At 36.6% G+C, this 10,934-nt stretch overlaps 1 protein-coding gene across 3 annotated transcripts in view; it reads left to right on the forward strand.

Annotated features, from left to right (window-relative positions):
* The window catches only part of LOC139979427 (major facilitator superfamily domain-containing protein 6-like), a 49,103-nt gene extending 41,045 nt beyond the window's left edge, over window positions 1–8,058 (forward strand). For all 3 annotated transcript variants that reach the window (XM_071990199.1, XM_071990200.1, XM_071990201.1), the window contains 2 exons: window positions 409–582; window positions 1,326–8,058. In XM_071990199.1, the coding sequence (XP_071846300.1) occupies window positions 409–582; window positions 1,326–1,459 (308 nt within the window). In that variant the 3' untranslated portion in view covers window positions 1,460–8,058. The remainder of the gene's footprint in view (window positions 1–408; window positions 583–1,325) is intronic.
* The last annotated feature ends 2,876 nt before the right edge of the window (window positions 8,059–10,934 follow it).

Consider the following 10,934-nt stretch of genomic DNA (forward strand, 5'->3'; position numbering starts at 1 on the left):
GTATAAACACTGGAGAGACCGATTTTTAATAACAGACACTTCCCTCTATTGAGGAAGGTAAGAGCTGTTTCAAATCGGCTTGTCCCGCAGTGTTTCCTGCATGGAATATTTTTGTCTTTCTGCCAAATTTTGTGCACGAACAATTTTGCTGTCGTTTTAGCCTGTACGATGCAGTATTTTGAGATTTTTCTCTTACAAGGTTGGTATTGCCTGGATGCAAGTAGAAAGTTTGATGATGGTAAATATCTGCAAGCATTGAAGATAAAGAGCTATATATCATTTTAAGTCTTTAATAATATTATGAACTTTGCAGTTTGCTCTCTACATACCTCTACGATCATAAGAGTTTGCTAGAGTCAGGGTATCTAAACCTGTGATTTTTTACCCCCCCCCTTTTTCTCTTGACAGGAACCGCAATTGGCAACCTTTTCGGGGGATTTATATACGAAGCCATCGGAGCAAGGAAACTATTCTTTGCCAACGTTGGTCTCCTGGTATTCACTGGACTCGTTTTCTTTGTGGGAAATCGTTTCTTCATTAAGAAGCCATCAAAGGCCTCTGCCACTCCAACCGACACCAAAGGTAAGAAAAAGGGAAATTCAAAAGACTAGTAGTTATGATGATGCTTTGAATTTAGAGAACATTGTTAGCTAAGCAAACAGTTCCTATAAAACATAAAAAGAGTGAGTTTTTGATCCATATAGTTGAAACTCTGAAGTTTGAAAAGTGCCTGTGTACCTGGCAGTAATGAACTGCGTGGAAGTGAAAAAAAAAAAAATCTATTGGTTGTTGTTGAAATCGCTGCAAGGTCAAAAGCATGGAGCTACTACAGTGTTGGCAAGTAGGGAAGTACAAGCACGGTTTACAAGGGGCAGATCGGTGAAAATCGGTTGAAAAGGGCAGGGTGGACGAAAAGTAGGGCTGGGCGAGGCGGGCCACCCAAGTATAACACTGAAGCTAGGGCACTGGGCCATCTGCCATATATATTGTGTAGAGCATTCACAAAGTACAGGCAGTGATACGATTGCACCTTTACAACTACACTAGTAAAAGTAGGTCATGCAATAAACACTGTCTGTGTCCGATTGAGGGCAAGCTTTTTTCACAGGACGCAAAGTTTTAGGGGAATTGCGTCCCTGGGACGCAAAGTTTTTTCTCGAGTAACATTATTGAATGGTTTTTCATGTTATCGATATCAGTTTTATCTGATCTTATCGATATCATAAGTTTTATCATAAGTTTATAAGTTATCATAAGTTTCATCATTTCATATATATATATATCATATCATGTTATATCATAAGTTTTATCGATATCATTGCCAGGCGTCGAGGACGTGCAAATGATGGAAGTTACACAACACTTGAATGGCAATGCCAAACCGCAAAACGGCAAGACCGTCCCTCCGGAGGGTGAAACGATGCTGGCTCAGGTGGAAGTTGAAATCGAGAAAGACTGATGCTCAGGCTGTAAAAGTAAAACTGTTTGACACTATCCAAGAAGCTTCTGCTCTATCTCTGCCAGCGGTGGAAAAAGCAGTTGTTACAGACCTCAAGAGAATTCTGCTAGCTGGCAGCAGACTGGAAGGATTTGGCACGAGATAAAGACCGTGTGGAAAATTACAAAAAGGAACATTGTAGTGTGTGGAAGGATGTCCAAGCACCTATTCACCCGGTGTGGTTTAATGTGAAGGGTCTCGGAGTTATGGTGTATCCGATCGTCGGTATCGTCATAGAACATGAAGAGTGGCATTAAAGGTGGAAGGGAAGGGGTGGCGGCGGTGAGGAGGGGGTGGGGGAGAGATTCTAGCTTCATCTACACGTGGGTAGACGGCTGTAAAATTTGTTTAAAACGTATAACAATTTATCGAAACAGAGATATTTTAAACTGTTGCCTTAACATAGATGTGTGTGGTCTTTAGCAGGGTCTGATCTAAACATTCATTTTCCCATCAGGTTTGATGAGCATTGCTTAAACTCGTCAGGGAATTTAACGTAAGCCTTAATTAACAGTTGTGGACACCTTTTATGGAAGGTATTCAAACCTATGTTCTGTGGGGTGTCTATGTTTGTATTCATATTTGGCTGAGTGGATGGTACCAACTAGTCAACACAGCTTTATAGTCTCTTAGTGCTTCTTCTTAAGAGTCTGATGTTAATTTGTTTTGACATCTGTAAACCCTGTAGTACCTAATACTTTGGGAGAATCTACCTCTGTTGAATATTTATCGGTATTGTGTAAGTAATGCCATAGCTGCAAGGAACGTACCTGAAAGCCATTCATTATGGTAACTGTAAAAAAAATTTAAAAAATGAACCAAAAAAATTACAAATATGAACCAAAGTTCTACACAGTTCTCATACCAACCGATCAGATCCCCATGGTGTTTATAAAAGTTTCTTCCATTGCAATTTTAACAGATCCATTTTATAGGGATCTGTCAGGAACATAATGCATGAGGTGTAGTTCAGTTTTGCTGTTGAATGTTCCCAATTGTTATCTGCTTAAGTTTATATCCCTCTGGGAAGAGGGTGATGTGTAGGTATAAGGGAAGCGACAGGCATCAAATTTAATATGATCCGGAACTCTTCACTCTCCATAGTAGGAAAATGTACCAACCATGGAGGAGGGTCATGTGACATGCTCCCAGGTGCTACTAGCATATTATTTAAGCCCTTTGTCAGATTAAGAGATGAGCGTTCCGTGGGCAACACAGTGCCACTATAACAGGCTTTTCCAGTGACTTTGAGAATACTTGCTTAGCTTCGGATCATAACTTTTCTTGAGATTCACTTTCCATCTCATAAAAGGCCTGATCTGCGTGACCTTGGCTACTCTTCGAACATCTACTGTCAGTCTTATTGATTGCGTACGGCGTTCGGTCCTATCGTATCATTCCCACTTGTTTACATGCAAAAAACGGCAAGGAGCCTTGTGTTGCTAAGGAACAATGAATCCTGTTGTCTGCTTCTGTGTCTATGTACATATGTGTACAATTTTGATAAGCTGCGTAGGTTCCAGTTGCGGTTTGATTGTTTGAAAGAAAATACTCAGAGTGGTAGGTTTGGAAATTGAAAATTACGGTAAAACATTGGAAAAATGTACCACTTCATCTTGATTCCATTGTTCGCGTAGCTTCACAAGGCATGTGTTAGCTATGAGATCATGACATTTAGTGTACTGTAGAATACACATACAGGGAGTACTATAAGAGTTGTGTGCTATAGGGGGAGCACGTCACATGGCTCTCGTTTTAATGCCCGTCTCGTAATTGACATATTCGGGCCATATTTATGTATACACCGATGGCTGCAGTTATGTAAGGGTGCACGCAGCTATCCCAATTAACACTGCACAATTACAGGTAATATCTCTACAAACTATGTGCTATTGTTGTGATTATTTGGTGCAGACTTTTTTTTAAGTGCTTCTTACAAATGGTATTAAACAATTTTTAAAAATATTTTTGGGACGTGGGTTTTCTTTTAATACGAAGGACTTTAGAAAATGAAGTGTTAGTGCATCAAGCTTCCACATTTTGACTCCATTGGTCGAAAACTATTTAATATTTCTTGTATTCTCGGTGTTGACTACAATTTATTTTTCATCCGATATATTGTTCTCAGTGGAGTGTTTATATTTTGAATTGTTGAACATATATGAAACGTAACCAGCATTGAGTCTCTTCTAAGGCCATGGGTCAAAATGTTTTTGTTTTTTCTATATGCCACTGCCCTCAGTAGTACCCATCATTCCAATGGATGCCAACAAACAGTAGGAGACAAAAAATAAGCAAAAATTTGTTTAGCAAAAAGGGTGGAACTGTTTGTACAGCTTTCAGAAAAAGAAACAAACTGTGTAGCCAAAAGTTGTTTTAGGTTTTTGGTGTAAAATTATTCATGGTGGAAGTGCACAGGATCATTTTAAGTAATTCAGCCTTGTCCAGGCTTTTGTAGTAACATTGTATATAGGTATCAGTTTTGCAAGATATGACCACTGATCGTCGTGATTTGGGCGTCTTATTGCAGAAAGAGGTACATTCTTTTTTGTTGCTGTATTTTACACTTTTAAGTAATCAGTATACCTTGAAACCAGCTCATTGCCATATCTTGCTTCAATTTGTATCATTTTCAAGCATTCCAAGGAGAATAAAAGGAGAAAGTTCCATTCTTTTTTTTTAAAAGGAATTATGCAGCTTTTCAAGTAACTGTATTTTGCTGCTGTTTCGTTTTAGTCTAGTAAATTATTCTGCTAGAAAATGTTTAGAAAGGTGTCGGTATTTATACTTGGAAGGTAAGTTTTATTTCAAGGTGTCATATTATGGTCAGGATGCAAAGTCAATTGTATTTAAAAAAAAAAATTTTAAAATGAAATTTTTGACAAGGTGTATTTTTGTACCTATTACCTTTTAAGTGGAGTTTCAACAAGAAAAAAAGAAGCTGACTCCATATATATCTTTCTACTAACTTTCTTTTTCTCTTTTTAAATCCCTGTGAAAGCAGTTTTAAGTCTTCTCTGTCTTTGTGTCTACATGATGCTATGCAGCTTAATTTATATATACCCTGACAGAGGAGGCCTTCAGGCGACTTGTTTTGAAGTGTCTGAAAAAAACATTTATGCTTCATTCATGATTATTATTGTTATATACAAACCCAACCGCTTGAAAGGTAATGTGGGATGTTCCATTTTTGTTTGAAAATAACTTAATTTCTAAACTGCTGCAGAAGGTACCGTTTTTTCAGTTTTATTCATGTCAATAAAGTTAATATTATTAATTAACTCTATTCTTTAAATCCATTTATAAAGTGCTTGACATAGAAGAACATCTAAGAGCACTTTACGTAGGACTAGAGTAAACTCTTACAAAGTACAAAACTGTAAGATACATACAGTACTGTAAGAGTAATCAACAGGAATAAAGTAGTCCAAGCAAAAACAGAAGAAAAAAAATAAAATTTAAAATCAAAAATAAAATTAAAATGAAACTAATATTTAAACACAGTTAAAGACATATAAATACAAGATCAGTCATTAAAGTACATAATAAGAAAGATGACTTTTAAGTTTATACTTAGAGAAATCGAGAGGCTGTGACATGGCATTCCATAGACTTGGTGCACAATTATGACACGTCCCGTCACCATAGAGACTTATGATTTGTTTACTCAATTGCTGGGACTTTGGAGCAAAGAATATACCCACCCCAACAACATCTCTGTAGCATTCTTTAAATCCAAAATTAGTGTTTGTCTAGTCATTCTTTTTCAAAATATCCAAAACCGATTCCAACATATTTATTGAAATTTGATATAATAATGTGTGTGACTCCTTTCCTTCTTTCGACGAATCAAAGAGGTCTATGTTAACAATTTCTTAATTGCTTTGATCAATGAAGGCTATTTTTGATAAAATTATATTAATATATATTAAGGAGTAAATTATCGATTTCTAAGAATAATGGAAAACTTTTAATTGCAGACAGACAACTTTGAACCATGCACAATGCAATTATTATAGGTGTCTACAACATTGCCAAGTTCTGCTACATGGTCTAGCCATTGATGCCATAGTTATTAGGAGTAATTGAAAAGATAATACCAAGTATTACATTGCACTGTAATCTGGTCTGATTATCGAAACCATAATACCAAGTATTAGGTTGCACTGTAATCTGGTCTGATTATCGAAACCGTAATACCAAGGACTAGGTTGCACTGTAATCTGGTCTGATTATCGAAACCGTAATACCAAGGATTAGGTTGCACTGTAATCTGGTCTGATTATCGAAACCGTAATACCAAGGATTAGATGGCACTGTAATCTGGTCTGATTATCGAAACCGTAATACCAAGGATTAGATGGCACTGTAATCTGGTCTGATTATCGAAACCGTAAAACCAAGGATTAGATGGCACTGTAATCTGGTCTGGTTATCGAAACCGTAAAACCAAGGATTAGATGGCACTGTAATCTGGTCTGGTTAGTGAAACCGTAATACCAAGGATTAGATGGCACTGTAATCTGGTCTGGTTAGTGAAACCGTAATACCAAGTATTAGATGGCACTGTAATCTGGTCTGGTTAGTGAAACCGTAATACCAAGTATTAGGTTGCACTGTAATCTGGTCTGGTTATTGAAACCGTAAAACCAAGGATTAGATGGTACTGTAATCTGGTCTGGTTAGTGAAACCGTAATACCAAGTATTAGATGACACTGTAATCTGGTCTGGTTATTGAAACCATAATACCAAGGATTAGATGGTACTGTAATCTGGTCTGGTTAGTGAAACCGTAATACCAAGTGTTGAAAAAGTACTTTAAGGCAATGTAATGTTATGGGCTTGCCTTTGAAATCATGTTAACAAACCTTTATAATAACACTGCACTGTAATAAAGTCCAACTATGTAAATGAAAGTGCAGAGTAAGTCATTCACTGTTTAAGTAGGTCAACCGTTGAAATCATCGTATCAGGGTATAAATGTCACAACAAAGATGATAGAGTTCCATTAATTTCTGGTCTAACCAATAAAACTATGTATGAGGCTGCAATCTTTCATGGTCTAACCATTAATTGCTGATGTTCTTAAAAGTAACTGATATTATCAAGATTTCATATCTTCTGCTAGAAAATTCAATGTAAATAAATTAAGAAAAGAGATAACCATGAAGCATATGTAAAGGCAAGAAAATTCCTGCTGCAAATGCTACCAGCTACTGTAAAATAGAAATGAATTTGTTTCATCACATTTTAGTGTCGACCACGGAAGAGGTTTGTAGAGTGGAAAAGAGTGTGACCTTATTCGTACTTGCATGAAGCCGTTCATTATGAAACAGTAGAAAGCTACTTTTTTTTTGTAATTTATTAATAAAATAACTGATTGTCTTATTAACTCCTGCTGAATATTAAGAAAAAGCTAGGAAAATTTGACATCAGTAAATATGTTTATTACAGTAAATACCTAACTAACAATAGTATATAAACCAATGCATTGTGTATTTTAATGATAAATCCATCCATATTATTAATTCTTGATCAACAGATATTAAATGGTGCAAGTAAAAGAAGTTTGAGATCAAAGCTTTGTATATCTCGGTGGTCATAAGTCAAGGCAGAGTTATATATACAGCTATATATATATACAGCTATATGTACAGCTATATATACAGCTATATATACAGCTATATATACAGCTAGACAAGGTGGAAGGAAACTTCAAATCGAATCTATGTATTTATTGAGCATGAATGTCAACTCTGACATTTGTTACCATCATTGGAAATGTCTCTGTGTGAGGCAACACAGCTGGAGTGGTGGGGACAGGGGGGCACACTTCAAAAGAAACCTCAAGATATCAGTTGGATGTAAATACCCTTTGAGAGCAAAGTTAAAGAGTGAGTTGGAACTTTTCAAGCAGTACAGATTGAGAAGGAAGTTTTTTACGGTTTCCCATCATTCCTTTAAAGCAGGGTGCTGTTAATGGATGTTATGAGAGCAATCAGTGCAAGAACATATGTGTCATGTGTAAGTGACATGTGTCACGTGTGTCACGTGTCATGTGTAACTGACACATGTGTCACGTGTCATGTGTAAGTGTCATGCCCCTACTAAATATTTTGACATTCCACCTGGAGTATGAACTTCAGCCATGGTTATTAACTTGCAGACTACTCTTGTACTGCTCATGTAATGAATTTAAAGGCAGGTAACCGCTGGGGTGGGGGGGGGGGGTTTCCATCTGGTAAGTTGCACCCATGGAGTGCCTGTGTGACCTGTAATCCAAGTGACCTTATCACATTCTTCAGGGTTGTTGATACCACATGTGTGCTGTATTCTCACAGACGCGTAGCCTAACGAGACTTGCGTTTTTTCTGTCATATCATGAATCAATAAATGTATCATAGTAACCTCCCAAAACTCTTTACGGTCTTATTCCTGGGCAGCGTTCCGTTTTGACGGTCCACGTTGAAGTTAATAATTGCCTGGTCCGGTTCGTGGGACGCTGTTGCATCTGGTTCAATATACGTGTAAATATAAATATAAGAGTAGCAACCAATAATGATATTGACTTGTTTTGTTTTGTTATTTTCTGTAATATGATAACTGGCCTGATTGTTGTCAGAGGTCGGTTGGTTTTGGTCAATAATAAACAAAAAGTTTGTTATTCGCGACAGATCACACAATACACGTAAAGAAAACAATACAACAGATATTAATATCCAGGGTTGCAGATTAAATAGTTGAGAACTAAGCAAGCCTTTAAGTTGTAGGTTTACTGATGATACACTTTTATCCACATATCAGTGTTGCTAAATGAACATATTGGTTGCGTTTATATCGATATATTGGTTGTGTTATCTACATATTGGTTGATCTATGGGCATATTGATTACATTATTGACATATTTGCTAGCGGGATATTGATAGTTCTATTGTCCAGGGGCGTATCCAGGATTTTCTAACCGGGGGGGCGCAAAGTACTATCTAAGCGGAGCGCCACCATCTTGGCGACGTCTTGGCGTTTTTCTTCTGCTCCCTCCTTTTCTCCCTTTCCTCTTTTTCTCTCTTTTTTCTTTTTCTTTTCCCTTCCTTTCTCTCCTTCCTCCTCGTTTTCCCCCTCTTTTTCCCTTTCTTCTCTTTTCTTTTTCTCTCCTCTTTTTCTTACCCGGGGGGCGCACACCCCAACTCCTCTCCCTGGATACGCGCCTGAGAGTGTATGTTCAGCTGGCATTCACCAGCCAGCCATGTAGATGATGAAGGGGGCTTGTAGTCCCAATATTGTGATATTGAGCCTTATGTTGTGGGCGGAGGTCATATATTCGTTGAGTTCACCAGCGGTCAAATTGTGGAAACCATTGTTTATCACAATATTTTAACGAGGACAGATGTCATATGTAGTATTTTGATGTATCACATTTAGTACAAGAAGCCAGTTGTTTAGGTCAATGCCAAGGTCATTTCAGGACAGCCTGTGTCATTGTGAATTATTGTTTGTCACATCACACTGCTTTTCACTGTATAACTAAGATCAACATGACATTTATATGATCACCGTTTTATCTTTGTAACCATAACTTTGAAACAGCTTTGAACGATGAAAGGATCTAATTGAAATGGAGTTATATTGTGAGAATTACCGTATACACACAGTCTCTATATAAATTACGAATCCACTATCGTTTATGCTAAAGAATCTACCATATGACGAATAGCAGCAACCAATCAAAGCATTGGCTTCATATGATTTGCTTTAAACAAGAAGATATTCATTGTATGAGTGGCTAAATGTGTAAGACTGCATTGACTCCTTACATAAGTGCTCATTCTGGACACTCAAAGAGTACAATTCAGAAATAAGAGATTTGCCAAGACCAAGCAAGATGATATACCAAATTGGAATTGGTCTTAAGTCCGAGTGCAGAAAACTGGATTCGAGTGTATATTACACATTTCTTTGTGGGTATACTGTACGGGTGGGATCTACATTAAATACGTGTTTGTTGCCACATTGTTCAGTTCAGTGGTGTTGTTATTGTTTGTTGTGTAGGGCAATCAGTCTTGTGAAGCTTCATACAACAGACACATCCCTACCTGTGATTCATTGATTAACGGTAAACTGTAACCGTGGGTGCTTTTTTGTTTTTTAAATTATGTGATGCAACTTACCCTGCAGGTAGAAACAATTAAACACAAGAACACTGTGATACAACAAATTTGAACACATTGTTAGTAACAGATGATGAAGCCACAAATGAAAGTATGAGTTCATGTATAAGAATTCAAAATAATAACAATATTGGAAGCTAGGAAAGTTTTAAAGAAAATGGTTACACATCTCTAAAAGAGTAATGGCGTTCCGTTATAACAATTCCTCATTCATATAAACACTTAATAGACATGCCGTTTTAACTGCAACTTTAAACCAGGGAGTTGAAAAAATATTCATCTGTTTGCACAAATCGTAGATATAACCCTCAGTGTCAACGTGTAAATTGTGTAATACAAGAGTACAACGACACATGATTCGGTATTTGTGCAGGTTTCCAATAACATGTTTTCGTACTTTTTGGAATTATGTCATTCTTTCTTTTAAAAAAACCGCAACTTCTCAAAAGAACCAAAATTTCTTCCAATCCTTTGTATAGATGATTGAATTTGTTTCAAAGCAAATAAATGATAACAATCAACCGCAAAGTAGAAGGTTAAAAACACTCCCGTTACAAAGAAGTTTCATGCTGAAAGCAGTCAATGATGCGTTTCTAAATTTCCTGTGATTTGTTTGGCTAATAGTCCCTACCATTGTCTGCAAACATTTTTGCACATATCGTGCTCAATAAACATAACGTGTTTAAATAACTTATTTGTATAGCGCATTATACTGACGGTCTCAATGCAACTAATTATTAAATGCAAGCAAGCTGCAGAATGTTCAGGTTGGTTGTGCATGATAAATTAATGGTAGTTTTATCAATTTGTGTATGGTGGCATCCAATTAATATATGTTTGAACAAGAGTGGATAGAGGGTGTGGGTCGAACCTCTTTTTCATAGCACACATAAATTCAAAAGGAACATGTCCTAGCTGTTAGATCTAGTTATAGTTTCAGTTTCCGATCCTTCATTCCAGTATAAATAGCATAAAATGCAATTATGTTTAATAGGAGAGAATAAAACGTATGATAGATAAATTCCATAAAAGCGATTAAAGGCAAATTAAGAGCTAGTAAAAAAAGCATCAGTTTTCAAAGTGTTAGTCAACTGAAAAAAAATTAAGAAAATATCAATAAACGTATATTAAATCAAATCATTTAAGAAACCATTTTGAATAAAAAAAGATGCTCTGCATAGATAATGAATTTGTGATAATTTTAACCCAATATTATGTTGGTGCTATTGCACGATGTCATAGAAGTATGCAGTGGCGTAGGAAGGTACT

Source organism: Apostichopus japonicus, chromosome 14 (genome assembly GCF_037975245.1).
Source record: "Apostichopus japonicus isolate 1M-3 chromosome 14, ASM3797524v1, whole genome shotgun sequence".
NCBI classification, from domain to species: Eukaryota; Metazoa; Echinodermata; class Holothuroidea; order Aspidochirotida; family Stichopodidae; genus Apostichopus; species Apostichopus japonicus.